Raw genomic sequence first — 18,975 nt, forward strand, 5'->3', positions numbered from 1 at the left:
GCATGTATTTATAGAGTAAAAAAAATAACTTTTTTTTCAAGAAAGATTTCATAGGCAGATTTCCCTTTTCAAATCAGACTGGCACAGCTATCTGACTTCTCTTTTGTGACAGGTCTCTATAACTGATCCTATTAACCTTGCCACAAAGATGTGTCAGTAACTATTCTCAAAGGACATATCTGTCCTTCATCTCACACACTACTAAACATGGAGGTGATTATGCTTATCATAATTCTTTGGATGTTAAGGTAGTGTTCTTCTTTTCCTGATATAAGCCTTGTGGCATGGGTGAATTTGGCCTTGGAGGATTTACTAAAGGAACTTGGAATGTTCAGTGTAGAGACAAAAAAGATAAGGAAAGGCAAGATAGCCATGTTCAGGTCCATAAAAGGAAACTTCAGTGAAAATGATCAAAAAGTGCTTTCAATGGCCACATAAAATAATGTCAGAAATAATTATTAAAATAACTATAAACTGAATCCATCTAGATTTCATTTAAATATAAAGAAAAACTTACTAAGAAATTTGCAGTAGCAGAAAAATGTACCTGTGAAGATTGTTGGTTTTAAAGAAAAGGCCGGTCAGCTTTCTTTTGTGGTTGGTTTATTTTTTCCTGCACATGATAGAGGTTGATCCTTTTGATCCCTTCATTTATAATGTGGTCAATGATACAATCAGATTTGTCTACCTTCATTGGCTATTTTATGCCGTTGAATATACTCCATGCCTGCTGCTGTCCATTCCCTGGGCAGTTTTTATTCAGGACTATTTTGATTTTGGCAGCAGGAGCTATCTCTCCTCACTCCTCCTAGGAGTCCAGATAGGATAGCATGTAGAGCGGGAAAGAGGAGAGAAGGGGAACTGATATTTTCCGTCCATGGACGTCTGATGGCATGGCAATCTGGTGATGAAAGAGTTTGCTGCGTGCAGCTGGGACCTATGAACTAGCTTGAGAAGCAGCTGACTAGAACTGTTGGGTTACCGTGAAGTGGGAGATCCTGCTTCATTACATGGTTTCCATTGTACCCATCAGACTGCTTTAGACACAAGTAATGCAGTTTCTCTTCCTGAAGTGGGAAAGCACCTTCCCACTATAGCTACAACCCCAGATCTGCAGGATGGGTTGGGCACCCTGGTAAAGCAGTTGACAAGGGAAAATAGCAAAGTGGTGGGGGGGAGGGTTACCCTCATAACTGTCACCTCTCACTCTATAAAGTTCAGGCTTATCCTTTTGGAGAATGATTTAGGGCTATTCCAAAATAGGGGTATACATAAATCAGTTTAATCCTTGTCTAAAAGGAGCCACATTATTGGCTGCACCCCTGTACAAAAACACTGAAGTAAAACCAGAGCAAGCCTTAACAAGTCTAAACACCTGTCAAAGTTCACCTCCTGTCCAGATGCAAAGAAAATGATTGATGGATGTCTGCCCCCCACCTCCAACAGCTGATGAGATGTGATGGAAAACTAAACAGGGGTAGGAGAATCCACCAGTTGCTTTCTTTAACTTTTTCTGCATTAAACCTATAAGGACCGCACTCCTCCCCTTGCCTTATTACTGAAGCAAAACAGGACTCAGATTTGAAGGTAGTGCAAAGTCTGCAACCACACTTTACTATCAGCTTAAGGATTAGAGACATGATAGATGTAACATCATTGCTGACTGATGTAACTATCAAAATATCAGTATTCTAGGAATAAGACTATATATAAAGAAAATCTTGTGGAAGGTAGTGATACAGACCTAGTAAGATGTACATTAAGTTAAAGGAAATGACTTGGTTCACATACACAATTAATTTAATCAACAACCTTTCCTGGTTTGTACATAACTACACTAAAAACCTGCTCTGGCAATATCAATTTTTCTACTATGACTACATGATATTGGTCCTTTTTTCCATTCCTGGTCAATTATAGACTTAAATCATCCTTTGCTCTACCTAAAGCAATGTTTTTCTCTTTATTCATCATCCAAGAGAAGCCCCAAGATGTTATACATCTGTTGTCTTTGTCAATTATTATGTGAGAGAAAATGAGATGACCGTGGTTGATCAGGAAGAGAGGAATCAGCAATATGGACAATGAATTACATGTCAATATCATTTTCTGCCAACTCAAGGATAAATAGTGCTAAGCCAGCAACAGAGAAAAAAGCCTAATTGCAGGTTTCAAACTTTTTCTGACTTTCATAGACTATACTTTTGTGCCTAAGCCTACATCCAGAGCAGCCTGCAAGTTTTGCAATGTTCACATAACACTCTGTGTCCAAACAAATCAATTATATTATTGCTTAGCATGATAGTCTGGTTCACAAAATGTAGATATGCAGATTGGAAGTGACTGGTACTCATTAACCTTAAGGATGGAGGCACTTAAGGGGATGTGAGATATGTGCACAAATGAGGTAAATTATGTAATTAAGGCAAATTACAAAATTTGCATTGAACGATGAAGTTACAACATCTGGGTGACATTATAGGCTCCAAATGACCAGGGTCCAATTATCATGCTTCAGACACATTATACAAAGATTTAACTCTCTAGAGAATTCAATAATGCTGGGAAACATGCAAGGAAAAAAGAATATAATAACCTACAGCAAAGTGGATGGAGTAGATAAACTCAATTAGGTAGTTAAGGGAGCACCATAAAAGCACCATAAAAGACCTGAAGGACAATGCTGGGGACAGATCCATCTGTAGAATATTTATCTATATGGTTGGTAGGAATTGACACCTTGCTCTAATTTTTGACACCAATAAACTTCTGAATTTACCTACTCTCAGATTTTGACAGGCTCTGAACTTCAACCTCAGTCACACAGCTTCTTTCCTATCTTCTCACATGTTTACTGGACAATATTAGGCATTAAATAAGAGAGGAGATATTTGCTTGCCTTACTTGTTGTCTCTGGTTCCTGATGTCTATTGTTTTCTACTCCAACTTCTGTGACCCTTACCCAGTGAAATTTACAATCAAATGTTTCTAATAAAGAAATAGCATTTGAAACATTTGGAAGAGCTTCTTTTTGGGGGTGCAGGAATAACAGGAAAAAATACGTTTCTTTTCTTTTTACTACTAATTTTTCAGAGAATTGCTTTTCCCCCTGAAGATGTGCATATGTTTCAGAAATATCCATGGATATGTGTAGAGTGAATTTAAAAAGTCAAAATGGTAGCTGTTAACCCATGATCAAAGTCCTGCCTACTTTTTATTTCTCTTGCAAGCTATGGGGTCACAGCCACTATCTTGACTGCTTTACACACATACACAGAACAGATGCTCCCCAACCTGGTGTCTTGCAACTAGGAGCAGGATTCTGAAGAGGAAATGGCTCATAATAAATACTTTTGCATTCCTTTCTGCTGTTTCTTCTACTCAAAAGTATTTGGTTACTTTTAACATTAAAAAATCGGCACTTCACTATATGTACACATATTTACCTCTCAAATTCATGTAATTCAACAAGAAGAAGTATACAGTGTTTACTTTTTGATGTTGCTTAGCAAATATGAAAATATTCTTTTCTCTTATTCATTTGCTTTGTATGTACTATGCATAGCAGATGAGCAACTTTCTAGACTGAGGTGTGGATATATCTGGTACTACCCTCTTATTTTAAACAGGTCTGACTGGGTGTTAGTTTTGGCTTTACCTTTATTATTAGTCAATGGGCATTAAAAAATACAGATTTGAATGAGTCAGCAACAAATTAGTTATTTTCTCTTGCCAGTGTATACTACTACTTCTTTACATAAAGCTAATATTAATTCAGTATGCTATACATGGAATTTTGTTTGAAGTCTGTTCCAAGATTTTATTTAGAACATAGCAGGAACAATACTAAACTATTAAAAATAAATAAACAAACTTGTACCACCTGCCAATTATTCTAGCTTTACTTAAGATTCATAACTTGCCTTTTAAAACTCTGAATAACATTGGCAATTGAAGGTTTGAATTCCTTTTCCTGGGCTTTATATATGCAAGGGAGCAAAGTTTCCTGCATTGTGGTTCCACATGTAAATCTCTTCCCAAAATATGTTTGCAGGCTTCCAATTTTTTTCTCTACAGAAGTGTATTTATTTGTATTTATTAGTTTGTAAAAAATGTTCAAGATAGCAGGTATAAATATAATCATGGATATAAATGAAAGAAATGAATACAAATATATGGGGACAGTAGGACAGGGACGTTAGGAACGCTGGTGCGCTTATGCATGCTCACTTTGTGGAACTCTTAGGAATGGGGTGAGGTCCATGGTAGACAGTTTAAGGTTGAAGCTGTGAAGGTTAGATGATGTAACAATGGAGTCAGGTAGAGCCTTCCAGGCATTGACCACTCTGTTGCTGAAGTCATATTTTCTGCAATTGAGTTTGGAGCGGTTTACCTTGAGTTTGTATTTGCCCATGTATTATTGAGGTTGAAGCTGAAGAAGTCATTGACAGGTAAGACGTTGTAGCAGACAATTTTGTGTACTGTGCTTAGATTATACAGCAGACGGCACAGTTCCAGATTGTCCAAGCCCAAAATTTCAAGTCTGGTGGCATAGGGAATTCTATTATGAGTAGAAGAGTGGAGTACTCTTCTCATGAAGCACCTCTGGATCCACTCAATTGTATTAATGTCCAATGTAAAGAAGTGTTTCTCAATCTTGGCAGCTTTAAGAGGTGTGGACTTCAACTCCCAGAATTCCCCAACCAGGTGTTTTTTTGTATATTTTCTATTTCATGGCCAGATATACATCACTTAACTAAGCAAAGAAACTGCAAAGGAAGCTATGACAGAAATTCGCTTACTGAAACAAGGAATTATCTAAAGGAAGTTAGTATCTCTCACCACATAGGAGATGCCTTTGAAATGTTCTTTGGTAAGAAAACCCAAAAATCACACCTCTACCCAATTTGACATCACCACAAAGAAAAGAGGTCACATTGGGTAGAGCTGTAATTTCTGTGTTTGCTTGGCATGTTTACGCGTATTAAGACTTTCACATTTGTTTTCTATTTTCTATTTTAAAAGTGGCAGGAAACCAGGAGACAGAGATCTAATCCTCCCTTAGGTATGAAAGCTGGCTGGGTGATTTTGGCCCAGTTGTTTTCTCTCAGACCAATCCATCTCACAACATTGTTGATGTGAGGAAATAGGAGCATTAGCCATGTCTGCCATTTTGAGGTGTCCCAAAAAATAAGGCTGGGATAAAAGTCTAATCAATGAATAAATTCTGGGGCAATTCACTTTCAAATTATGGCAGCTTTAGAACCCCCCTAAAGCATCAGTGACTACATATATACAAATCATATGCACATACCTGCAAGGGGTGAAATCAACTTACCTTCACTACCGGTTCGTAAATGTGAGTGCGCGCATCAGCAGAGCTTCAAAAATGGGACATGATGAGGTCCAGATGGGTGGGTGGAGCCTCCCACCACCAGCACTACAGGTTCGCCTGAAGTGGATAGAACCGGTCGAATTTCACCCCTGCCACCTGCATACATTTATAATTCATGACCATATTCAGACTTAGATTTTCAGACTTATTAACTAAGCTACATGTAAATAGACTGACATATCTCCAACAATTGTTTTGTAATTTTTAAAAAAAGTTTAGTGTATGTGCATAATGTTTGTGTGTGTATCTCTGTCTGTCTCTGTCTCTGTCTCTGTCTCTCTGTCTCTCTCTGTCTCTCTCTGTCTCTCTCTGTCTCTCTCTCTCTCTCTCTCTCTCTCTCTCTCTCTCTCTCTCTCTGTATGTGTGTGTGTGTTTAAAGCAAAACTTCCCAAAGGTTAATCTATGATGTGCGTGATCTATTTTCTTTGGGATTTCATGGACAATTAGTTTTTCATTAGAAGTACACTAAGAACAACTAAGTGATCAGGAAAGGAGAAAAGAGCTGATAAGAAAAGAGTTGACATTCCCTCTATCCTGTACAATGCACTTTTCTGCCCCCCACAATTCATCAGAACCTGCTTCTTCCCACCTACCCCCAAAACAAAAATCCAAGGACAAGAGATCAGTATGGCTTCATGTCATGCATTCTTACCCAATGCACAGGTAAGCTCTTAAATGATGAGTAAATTTAATAAATGAATTCAAACAATGAAGTATGTGAGTCTCAGCCCATGCTTTAACTGTGCATTCTTGGAAATGACTGGCATTGAGACTTTCTCCTAATGAAGGCCTTAACCTCTGTACAGTTCTACCCCAGAAAGGAATGAAGGTTTGATCAGCCACCTTGAATGTAGGAGTGAGTCAATATTTGAAATTGCACAGGAGCTGTGTACACCCAACATTGGACAGAAGCCCATTTGTATTATTGTACAGTACTCTGAAAATACCCAATAAGAATGAAGCTTTCTGGCCCTACCCTTAGCCAAACTTGGCATCTGCCTTACTGGCTCACAATTTAGAATCTAAGAAGCCTGTTTTGAATTTGTTTTGGAAACACTTATTATGGTTTAGCCTTATGTGTGAATCAGACCATTATAATTAATTAAACCCTGGTTTAGAGACATGACTTTGTGTTATACCAAGAGAAAGGTTCAAAGAAATTATGAAAAAAATGTATTATTGATGTAATAAACTTTTTCAAACTTGTGCTATACAGCCTCCCCAGTTAGCAATCTAGCAGCTAAAGCGACAGCTCCAAAACCCATTAGTACAAATCAAATTTCATCAGTTATCAGTTATTACATGAATAGCAATGTAGCCAGTGGGATCTCCTTTAGGATAAACAGGATGAAATCATGATCTTGGAGCTTGGCAGAAAAGGCCCTCTCCTTCATATCCTTTCAGAGCCTCATCAAATGTAATGACGAATGTCTTATGTTATCAGGGATACAAATTCAACCTCCAACACTAGCATAATGAAAATCTGACTGAAAAGATGACTGATACATTCAAATGGTGGATTTAGATTCCACAAACCTGAAATACTGGTTTTGCTGACCTTTTTTAATTCTTTCCAACCCGACAGAGTGTTGGAAATAAATTACGTTCTGTCTGCCTTTTTTCATCAGTAGGATGATAGAACAAAAAAGGATGAAATCTAATGTAGCAGGAGAAGCCAGCAAAAGAAAGATAGAGTTCCAAACTAGGTTGGATCAAATCAAGGAGGGGTAGAGAATCCCCCCCCAAAAAAATCATCCTCCTGGAAAAGCAAATGGCAGTAGCTTGTAATGCTTTCAGAATTAAATTGTCTGTCTTTCTGGCATATGACCCAAAAAGGATCATATGGAGACCACTTTGTGGAAACATATGGTAGTATGTAAAGACAAAGACAGCACATATGGACCCATCTATATTAGATCTACACATATTCAAAATATTAACAGATATAGCCATCCCTCCCTCCCCCTCCCTCCCTCCCTCTCTCTCTCTCTTACACACACACACCAAGTTATTAAGCAAAGATTTAAACACCTCTGGTAAATATATATGTTTCAATGAATCCCTAAAGAAATAAACGCTAATATAATGTCTATATTGCACTGAATTAACACAATACATGTATTGATGTAGAGTCATCTTAGGTCTTAGTATTTTTGCAAAATGAAAAATGGTAAAGTTCTAGAATAAAGGTTAGTCTCTTAACATACACATTTCATCAAAACAACTATGTAAAAGTTGCATCACATTTGTGCTGAAATTAGGAACATAACCAGTGGTGGGATTCAGCCAGTTCGCACCACTTCAGGAGAACCGGTTGTTAACTTTCTGAGCAGTTTGGTGAACTGATTGTTGGAAGAAATCATTAGGGCAGAGAACCGGTTGTTAAATCATTTGAATCCCACCACTGAACGTAACTATTTGTTAAAAACTAAATGCAATTTGCAAAAAGTGGGGCTGAACTTGCCAAATACAATTAGCATAGAAGAAAAGAATGAGGTACGAGAGCTATGAGTTTGTTGTTTTCCAAGGCTGCATCTGGAGGGCAAAATTATTATCCAGCTTTCTAAACGCTCAAATGAGCATAGAAGCCCTTCAATGGATAAAATATTGAGCAATTCTGTATAGGTTAGAAGCAGTGAAAAGCTGGAGCCAAGTCCTACTGACTCACAAGAGCTGATTATTAAATTTTCTGAAACTTTATGAGCTGAACTGAACCATCATGATTGTTGTATCAATCAGCTGTTCAGTGGCTAAATGGGATGTTGCTGGCAAGGGAGCCAGCATTACCAATAGATGTTGGGATTCTTTTTTCCAGACAGCCAGTTCTTAAAGATTTTACTGGGAATGAACAAGCTGGCACTCAATCCCGAGAAGACTGAGTGGCTATTGATGCCCCCTCCCAAAGATTGGCAATGTACTCCATCTCTCAGGCTGTGGGGTAAAATTGTACGCCCTTCAGAAAGGGTTCGCAATTTGGGAGTCCTCCTGGACCCACAGCTGACTTTAGAAGAGCATTTGTCGCCTGTAACCAGGGGGGCATTTGCCCAGGTCCGCCTGGTGCACCAATTGCGACCCTACCTGGACTGGGAGGCCCTTTGAATAGTCACTCACGCCCTTGTGACCTCAAGACTGGACTACTGTAACACGCTCTACATGGGGCTGCCCTTGAAGAATATTCAGAGACTTCAGCTTGTCCAGAATGCAGCCGCGCAAGCGATTGTGGGTGCACCTCGGTGCACCCACATGACACCTATCCTCCACGAGCTGCACTGTCTGCCTATTGGGCTCCGGACATGCTTCAAGGTGCTAGTCGTTATTTTTAAAGCCCTACATGGTATCGGACCTGGGTACTTGAGAGACCGCCTCCTGCCAATTACTTCCCTGAGACCGATTAGATCCCACAGATTAGGCCTCCTCCGAATTCCATCTGCCAGCCAGTGCCGACTGGCAAATCCCCGGAGGAGGGCCTTCTCTGTGGCTGCTCCGGCCCTCTGGAACGATCTCCCCGTGGAGATCCAGACCCTCATCACCCTCCAGGCTTTCCGCAAAGCCACGAAGACCTGGTTGTTCCGGCAGGCCTGGGGCTGATGGATTTCCAGCCCCACTTGAAATGTTGTGACTGTTGTTGTTTTTAATCTGTTTGTCTTTTGTCTTTTTGTACCCCCTTCCCACCTTTGGTTGTTAGCCGCCCCGAGTCCCTCGGGAGTGGGGCGGCATACAAATTAAATAAACATTCCAAACATTCCCAACATACCAGCACATGATTAGCTATAAAAAGTTTGGGGGTCATAAAGCTTTGCTTGACTCATATAGAGCAAGAGTGAAGAGCGGTTGCAAGAACTGGGTATGTCTAGTTTAATAGAAAGAAGGACTAGGGGAGACATGATAGCAGTGTTCCAATTTCTCAGGGGTTGCCACAAGAAAGAGGGAGTCAAACTATTCTCCAAGGCACCTGGGGGTAGAACAAGAAGCAATGGGTGCAAATTAATCAAGGAGAGAAGCAACTTAGAACTGAGGAGAAATTTCCTGACAGTTAGAACAATTAAACAGTGGAACAGCTTGCCTCCAGAAGTTGTGAATGCCCCAACACTGCAAGTCTTTAAGAAGATGTTGGATAGCCATTTGTCTGAAACGGTATAGGGTTTCCTGCCTAGGCAAGGGATTGGATTAGAAGACCTCCAGGGTCCCTTCCAACTCTGCTATTGTATTGTATTGTATTGTATTGTATTGTATTGTATTGTATTGTATTGTATTGTATTGTATTGTATTGTATTGTATTGTATTGTATTGTATTGTATTGTATTGTATTGTATTGTATTGTAAGGGTGTCAAACACGTGGCCCATGGGCCAAATGCGTCACATACTGGCCATGCCCACTCCTCGGTTTACCAAAGGGAGAAAAAGTCGTGATATCTCATGTGAAGACAATGTGATATCGCAAATGTGATCCCCCTGGTATAGAGGGATGAAATTTCAAAGCTCCAAATGCCTTTGAGTGAGCTGCTTGAAACCATGCTTAACAAAAGTAGTGTTTGAAGCCAGAACTAAACTTAGAGTTGATTCATTTTGTTTTGTTTTACATTTCAAATTAATTAAAATAAAATATGTGTCAGCCCTACAAGGTAGACCATATCACAGAACAGACACCACATCGGCCTAATGTTACTTTTATTATAGTGGCTATATTAACACAGTCTTGCAAATCTAAATGTGCTTCCCTTCCTCCCTCTTTTATTTTCATGTTAACTGGGAGAAAGTGCCTCTTTGAGATGTTTTCATAAATTCGTCTCTTTGTGTGGGCTTAAACCACATTTATCTGATCATTGCCTTGTCAAGATCATCCTCTAAACTCTCCACAATATGGTTAGTACTCTCTGCTCCTAAATGGAATACTTTTCTCTGTTCTCAGTGCACCTGGAGGTGGTAGGTATAAAAACATCAAAATAGAAACCTTGACTGTGGAATTGAGGTTACCATCTTAAATGTTTAAAGTGTCTCACTCTCCACTGAAAGCTAATACTTGTGTCATGTTAAAAAATATACTGTAATTTGGTAACAACCTTTGAAATTTGTCAAGCCTCCATTAAAGTCTTTTGGAGCATTCACAAAGTTTTTGTGCTTCAGGCTTCATGCCTCCTTTTTTGCACTTAATTCTGACATAGACTAGAGCGGAACAGAGTCATAAACTTTTCTCCACTACTCCTCCTTTTAGTGTAATCTTAATGTACATACCTTCCCTAAAAAATCCAAACAACAAGATGAATACAAATCAACAATGGAAACAATATAAGGGAAAGGTGGATTTTTTTTGTAACAATATAATGAACTGTAAAAAGTTCTTCACACTTCCCCTGGATGTTTATTAGTTTATTGAGATTAGTTTATTGGTATGTGTGTGTCTCTCTCCCCCAACACACACACCAGTTTTTTAACTCTTTATTTGCCCTTCATTATTTTGAGTTGAGCATTTTTATGTTCTGCTAAGTTCAGAAGACTTTGGCCTTTTAGCAAATACTCATTAGAAAGCCCAGGCTTTGTTTAATCATTATCCAACCTTGTATTCAGAACAGTGCTGTAAATATTCAAACAGAAAGAACACAAAATTCCAGTAAGATGTTTCATTTCCTAGTTACTCCTTAAAGTTAACCCTTTTAGTTTCAGCATGTCTGCTGCTTATTAGTCCCTTTCCACCACCTGTAGCTGACAGTAGAATGTTGTACTGATTTGCACTTCACTGATTTCCTGAATCACTTCAGATGAGCATAGGCCAAGATATGAACGAAACAGTAGATCACATCCATGTAATCCTTTCTTATGAACTGTGGTTAAAGTTGAAGGTTCCTAGCGAATTACATTCACTCTGAAACAGGAATCTAATACTAGAATAACACTAAGATAACAATACCAATTTAACAGAGATCCCATTTGGTGTAGTAATACAGCAGTACCCTGCTTCCCTGAAAATAAGACCACCTCGGATAATAAGTCGAATGGGACTTTTGAGAGCATGAGCTGAAATCTGCCCTCCCCTGAAAATAAGCCCTCCCTGAAAATATTACAACACAGCAGCAGCCATGAGGTGACCATGCTCGCTGCCTCCTGCACTCAAAAATAATAAGACCTCCCCAAAAATAAGGCCAAAGGCTTATTTCGGGGGTCAAAAGAAAATAAGACACTGTCTTGCTTTTGGGAAAACATGGTAGTATGTACAATGGTAATTAGAATGCTGGCCTAGAAAACAGGAGATTGTGAATTCTAAGCCTTCTTTGGACATGAAAGAGGGCTGGGCGACTTTGGGCCACTTTTACTCCCAGCATCCGGAAGTTGTTATTGTAAGGAAAACAGGAGGTAGGAATATTCATTAGGTTTGCTGCCTTGAGTTATATATATTAAAAGGTGGGATAAAAATCTAAACATCATCCTCATTATTATCATAATAGTGAATGTGAGTTCTTATTTTATAACTTTGTGTCTGTCATATTGCCTTTCCATACTCAGCCTACAAAAGGAGGGGGATTACTTCTTTATATTTCTTTTCTTTTTCTTTGCTATAGTTTTTTTTTTAGTTTTCTTTGTATATTACTGTTTTCCCCTTTTTTCCACTTTCATTTTTTTCTTTTTTCTTTTCCTTTTTTAAATATAATTTGCATTAGTTCTTAATCTGTGAACTCTAAGGTTTAATACAACTATTATAAAAAACAGAATGAAACCACCTTAGAACTCAATAAAACCTTAGAGTTAAGAGAAGGCATTTTTACTTCTAGCAGAGAATAACGACAACATCTAGCCACAATAATTAATTGATTGCAGGGAAAGTAAAACTAATTATAAAGGAGTGTGACTTCTATACTTCCTGTATGGTGGAGGATCATATTCTTTATTTTTCTAGTTAACTTTGGAACAAGCCTTATAATTCTGGGACTTTATTATGGGCTTCTATTTTAGTATTAACCATGCTTAACCAAACATAACTTTTGGGAATCAACCAAAGTTGAATTGAAGCTGTCATTTGGTATAATTTTAGGGGAATATCCATGTTGATCATTTGGATTTACCAAAACGTATGGGCCATTTTGTTTCATGGGGGAACTGACGCATAATATATGCAATAAGAGTCTGAGAGGGTTGGTCTCTGATGTGGGTCAGTTGGATTTGGGTGAAGCTGAAACGTACTGCTAAGTAACTCTGAGTTTACTTAGTGACATAAGAAATGCAAGGTTGATTCAGCACTAATTTAGATGTTGAAAGAATAGCAGGCGCACCAACTGCTATTTTGTGGGATAATTCAAGAGTAAGTTTCAAGTTGTAGAGTGACAAATAGACTTTTTCTCTGAGGCTACATTATGGCAGAAGCCCGTTTCACCATTCCAAGCTATTAAGAGACATTTCAACTATCAGTGATATTAGCTGAAGTTTAAAACATGTAGCAGGGAAAGTGGGCATCTAAAATGATCCCAGATTGCCTTTTCATAACGATTGAATCTATATCCTCAGGCTTAGAGTCACAGGATGAACTATAAACTTGCTACTAATGTTGACTATAAACTAGAAGTAACCTTAAAATGGTAGGTAATTCATCTCCCAGCCAATTTGGCCATCATCTCTGTAATCTGTCTGCCTCACCTATTTCCTCTTTGTTGTTTCTTATCCTGACAAAACACCCTCAACTCATTTCAACCTTCCTTCATACTATTATTAATGCATTTGTTTTAACAGTATATATTCTTATTGTCATTATAGTTGGCTACACAGTCAGCCAAATGTTTAGACAGGATTTGGCACTTTTATCCACCTAGGAGTCCTCCCAAGGACCTGGGACAGGCAGAATGTGGTTTAATGGTGTGTTAAAAGTATCATCACAGGATGTAAATTGTTCCAAATAAAGCTGCCTTTTGCAAGTGACTGATGGTAATTTTTGTCAATGTACATAGCATTTAAATGGTATTCTAGATATTTTGGAATTGCGTGCAAGGCACCTATTCGTAGTAGTACTATCTTTTGCCACAATCGTTCTATTTCTATCTCCAGGTCTTTGTGTTTTGTTATTTTTCTCCAGTTCTTTGATTCTGCTCTCTTCAGGTACTACAGCATTCTCTATTCAGACTTTATGTCTTTCTTACCAACAGTTGTTAAGTCTGGAGCATTATGTGCCTGATGCTTATTATTATTGCTGTAGTATTAATAAATAAAAATTATAAACTTAGTTTGCTGGTTTTAAAAAATGAGGAAGTTGAAATCCCAACTATCTGCAAGGTGTGCTTTGAGTTTTGCAATAGTTTAAACAAAAATGTTGCCAGTGGTGCTTGTCTTATAACTGCATTGAAAGCCAGGGCTGTCAATGACAGTCCACACCATTGTTCTTGTGAATACCATTTGCTTAAATATACCATGGGCCAGGACAAAAGAAGTGCATACTTCAAATGGATTAAAGGATATGGATATACCTAAACTGAATGATCTCTTTGCCTTGATTAGTATATCCAAACCATGACATACATTTTTGAAATGTTCAGATTTCAAAAACTATTTAATAAATGACACTAGAGAACGGTAACTTGAAAAATGCTACCCTAGAGTTTCTTGAACTCTTGAAATAATTGCATAATTTATTGGATTCTGTCCAAAATATTGTACGCCATCCAATGTCACTTTCTATGAGATGGGTGATAATTTGATTAATGAATGGATGAATAAATATCCTTAACCACCTTATTTGAATGGCTATAGAGACACATTATCAGGCAGATTTTTTACTGGTAGATTTCAAGTCAAGATGAAATGAAACATGTTGTTTCTGCATTTTCTAGATTGGTTCCATAATTATGTGTGTGGATGCTTCCTGAAGTTTCCCTAGTTATAAAATTTGTGGAAAGTTTAAAAGATTGCACTTTGGAATTCCACTAATATGAGTTAGCAATGTAGCAGAGTTGATTTATGAACTGAATTTGCATTTTCACTATAGTTTAAATAATATTTATCTTGTTCTTGAGCAATGATATAAACAATAAGTAATTTACAAATATTGCAGGAAAAATATTTTGGAATATTTAGAAAAATATTTTAAAAATGGAATAAGTAATAGTAAAGTTTGTCTCTCTGTGTGTGTTTATGTGTATGTATCTGTGTGTGGGGGTTGCATGCATGCATCTGTGCATGTGTGTATTAATTAGATTTGTCTACTGAGGCATTTATGTTTACCACTTTTATAGAATGTTAATGTCTTTCAACCTTTTTAGAATGCTCAAGAAGCACATGGGGTAGCTGTACCAACACCATCTGTTCCAGACAGCTTTGAGGACAAGCTACCAGCAGGTAAAATGATAATTGAGATGGGTGCTCACCATATCTATTATCTGCATATCATTAGCTATCGTTCATTATCTTATTTGACAGTGAAATCATAAATTTTGCTTTGGCATCAGTATATCATCTTGCAATGTTAGCACAATGTAGTTTTTTGTGACGTTTCTGAACTTTTGTGAAACTGTATAATCTATCATTCACACTGAGGACTGAAACAAAAGGCAACATATTTAGATGTTGACCACATTTTATGGAAAGGGTCTTTAGGTGGCATAAGGAAGGAAACCATCTATCAGGAGAATAGAAAGATCATTTCTGATTTCAGAGTCTATTATTCCTCTTAAGGTAAGTCAACCATGTGGTGGCTATAGACATTATGGCAACTATGATTGCTTTTAAGTAGTGACCATGAAAAAGCATTTTTTTAAAGTAATTGTTTTCAGCTTACTGTTGTTTTTCATTTGGTACTGCTTTTATTGCTTCTATTTATGCTGTCTTGTTGTAGTTTTAGATGATACCATGGATGTTGTAAATTGTTCTTCTATAGTTTATACAGTGGCATGCTGGAAAACATTGAAGACCTGGCTCCATTGCCACCTCTGTCCAGGTAGTCACAGAACATGTGGCTACCTCGACAGAGGCATGTGGCTCATCTTTGCTCTCATCCAGTTTGCAAAATTCCAGAAAATTTATCAGCTTTTGTGAGCTCCCTTCAGCACACTACTGAGTCTGCAAGCCACCAAAAGTGAGAGCGAGACCTGAAGCTTTGCAGAAGTTTACATGGATATTTCAAATTGTTCTTTTACAGTCTATATAGTAGCATGCTGGTAAACGTTGAAGAAGTGCCTCCATTGCTGCCTTTGCCCTGGAGCAGATGGAAGGATCTTAGGCTAGGAGAGGGAGGAAAGTGTAGAGGAGGTCAATGCATTGGTTTATTGATGGTAGTGGTGACAGCATGGAATGTTTTGATGGGAGACAGAGAGAGGTCCATTTGTGGGGAAGGCCTTCCTCGTGTTTAGTACTGATGGTGGGTTCTAGCCATCTGAGTTCTAGCCCAGGCCTGGTCAGTAGACTTACAGAAGCCTGGATTATTTACTGTTGCTGCTTAATACCAGATTGAGTAATAATAACGCTTCCTTAGTTGTGATCTTATCAGGGAGGAGTAGGACAACTTGGCAGGTGTTACCGAAACCTGGCCGAGGCCTTAAGGGGGGAGTTCCCGTTTCTGAAATGTGTCCAGCTGGGTTCAGAGTATGGCACCAGGCAGGGGAAGAGGGAAAATAGTTGTCATTTTCTGTTGGTGTTCGGAGATGCTGTTGCCCCAAGTTGCCAGATGTTAGACCCATATATATATATATATTGCAAATATGCTTGGGAGATCATTGGGATTATTTTGTTATTGTGCCAGCCTCCCTGGGGCAGAGCAATTCCCCTACATAAATAAATAATCTGTATATTTAATTACTACGTGACATTATCTGCTTAAAAAAGAATTGATTGGGTTTGAGTCAAAAAGGATCTGAATATCAGTGTTTCGATTGATATCCTAGCCTTTGGCAGTTTTAATCAATCAAGAAGAATTATACTACCTATATTCCATAACAGATAATAGCTAACAACCTACTAGATTTTTTTAAAAAATCTGAATTTAAATTTAGTGACAAATATGCAGCACAACAATGCTCAGTTAAGCTTGGCATACCTATTGTACAAGATGCTAGTCATTTAAAGAAATGTTAACCATTACCATTCCCTTTATAGTTAAGTACAATCTTCCTCTAGCCAGAAGCTTTTAGTTGCATGAAGCTTACAAAACTGCTTCTCTGTCATATGTAATTTTTGCTTGTCTGTTTGATTGATCACATGACATCAAATCAGTGTCAACTCTTAATTACCATAAAGTTACTTGATCACATTTTCTTTAAATGAGCCTTTAATGCAGAGCCATTATCCATGCATTTGGGATATAAGTTTTGTTCAACAAATCTATAGGGCATAAGGAAGATCCCTTTAAAGACAACCAAGATTTTTAATGTGCTATCTGATAACATTTCAATACCCCCACATTCTGTTATCCTATTTGTTTTTAAATAAACACTTACTATTTATTTTTAAGATTATGAACTCCCTTTTAGTTTTTTGGCCTTCCTATTCTGAGACCTTTCAAAACATTTACTACAAATGGAAAATATTTAGCATTGCTAGCAGGAAGGCTTGGCACAGAGTTGAGGGGAGCTATCATTAACTTAAATCAGTCTCTTAAAAGCAAGTTCAGCTAGTTTTTGTAGTCAGGTAGCCATGGCAATTAGCAAACTTTTTAAAACATATACAGTTACTTCCTTGTTAATGAGCAGATCTACTTTGCCATGGTTACTGTTTGCTGAGAATCAGAAAAAATGTATTTTGTTTGTTCTTCTTTATAACAACTCCTTATAGGCTTTCCAGCCTCTAAAGCTCTATTATCTGTGCCATCTCTGGAAGGAACATTTCCTGGATACCAAATAAGTGGTATACAACAGCTTCTAAAATTAATTATGCTGTTCTTTTTACATATTTTTTGTAAATCATCAAGCAGCACTAAATGTCCCATTTACATTGGTAGACTAATATATCTGACTTGGTTTGCCATTGAACTGAACTGATCTGAATTGATTTGGGGCTATATTGTATACCTTTTCTGTTGTGGGGGGTCCTTTTCTTATTTTTCTTTCTCTCCTCAAAACTAATGTTATCTTATTAGCCCAGAAAGATTTTTACACGGGACCAAATCCTTTCATCATTGGCACATTGCTTTGCTTCTCTCTCTCTCCCTCTCTCCCTCCCTCCCTCCCCCCCCCCCCCGTGACTTGGAATGTACAGAAGATAGAGAAGAGCGCACATTGTTAACATTTATTTTTATTTAGAACGTAATATTACAGAAAGAAATTGAACTAATTTTAATTAAATGATTTAAACCAGGTTCTCTTAACAGCATAATTTCTGTAGGCTGTTAATCTTTGGTTTTTCTGGCACTACAGATACAGGCTCACTCTGACAGGATCACATATTAGTAATAAAAAACATGCAAGCCGATTGAAAGAGTGCTATTTGTGTCTCTGGTGGGTTGCTATTCCAGAGGACAGGGACCAGTTCAGAGAAGCTTCCTCAGCTGCATAAGAGGACAATGTTTAATAGAAGGCCCCAAGAGCATACCATTCTGCTAGAACATATCAGGTGGGAAGAAACAGTTGGAGATAGATAGTTCTTCTGTTATCTAGATCCTATGCCATAAATGACTTTATAAGTAATAACCAATACTTTGAATTGCACCCAGAAGCCACCTGGCAACAAATGCAACATTTTTAAAAGTTGTATGCTGAAAGGCTGATATTATTGTTTGCACTGCTGCAGTTTGTACTAATAGCTTCCAGATGGCCTCCAAGGTCAGCTCCACGAACATTGCAATAATCTGGATGTGGAGACTCCAAGCTCTCCTCAGACCCATCCGTCTAACTCAATGTCCCCCTTTTTAGTACTGTCCTAGTAGAATATAAATGAGGTAGATGTCTTCTATTACCACACTTGGAGTGATTCTTCTAATATTTAATCATTATAGGCTATTAAAACACTGTTTAGGCAGATGGGGGAACTGAACATTTCTCCCACCTATACTATCATCCCTGTTGTTATGAAATCCTACCAATGAAATTATCCTCATCTTCCATAGAAAAGAAGTATTTTTGAGAGGGGAAGATGCATTTCCATATCATCTCTCTGATTTATATGATTATATTGAGTTGCATTAATATCTGTGGTGTATCCTTTAAAGCAAAGTTGAGCATGATGTTTAATTTCATGTACATGTACAATATATAAATAATGTATATTATTTAATAAAAATAATCTGGGAGGAAAAACATGATTATTAACCCATGGGAAGCAGGGGATAAACTTAAACTTTCCTTCCTGCTGCTATTCAGAATAAATTGTGTCATCTGTTGGGCTTCTTATCTGTAAGCACAAACTATTGCTTCCCATGGGAGCAGAAGCTCTTTGCTTTTAGCATGGCTCTTATGCAATGGCAGCTTCCCCAACATAAAGTTCTACAGATGTTTAGGGATGCAGCTCAAAGTTCACCACTCATAATGTCCTCCAGCCATGTTGGGATTTTGCCTTCTACATTTTGCAATCCTGATTCATTTGGAGGAAGACAGGTTACAGAAATCTACTCTCCTGCATCAAAAAGAACAGATTAAATTACAAATTATAGACATGTTTCCTATTACAGGAATAGACC

General features: G+C 37.9%; 1 protein-coding gene across 1 annotated transcript in view; it reads left to right on the top strand.

The window, feature by feature from the left end:
* Positions 1-18,975, top strand: part of CUNH6orf132 (chromosome unknown C6orf132 homolog) — a 44,862-nt gene that overhangs the window by 17,341 nt on the left and 8,546 nt on the right. Inside the window, exon 3 of the mRNA XM_014054207.2 lies at positions 14,633-14,708. Coding sequence (XP_013909682.2) covers positions 14,633-14,708 — 76 coding nt within the window. The remainder of the gene's footprint in view (positions 1-14,632; positions 14,709-18,975) is intronic.

This window comes from Thamnophis sirtalis, unplaced genomic scaffold (genome assembly GCF_051295495.1).
Source record: "Thamnophis sirtalis isolate CommonGarterSnake01/CBP01778 unplaced genomic scaffold, rThaSir2_p1.2 scaffold_7, whole genome shotgun sequence".
In the NCBI taxonomy this organism is placed as follows: Eukaryota; Metazoa; Chordata; class Lepidosauria; order Squamata; family Natricidae; genus Thamnophis; species Thamnophis sirtalis.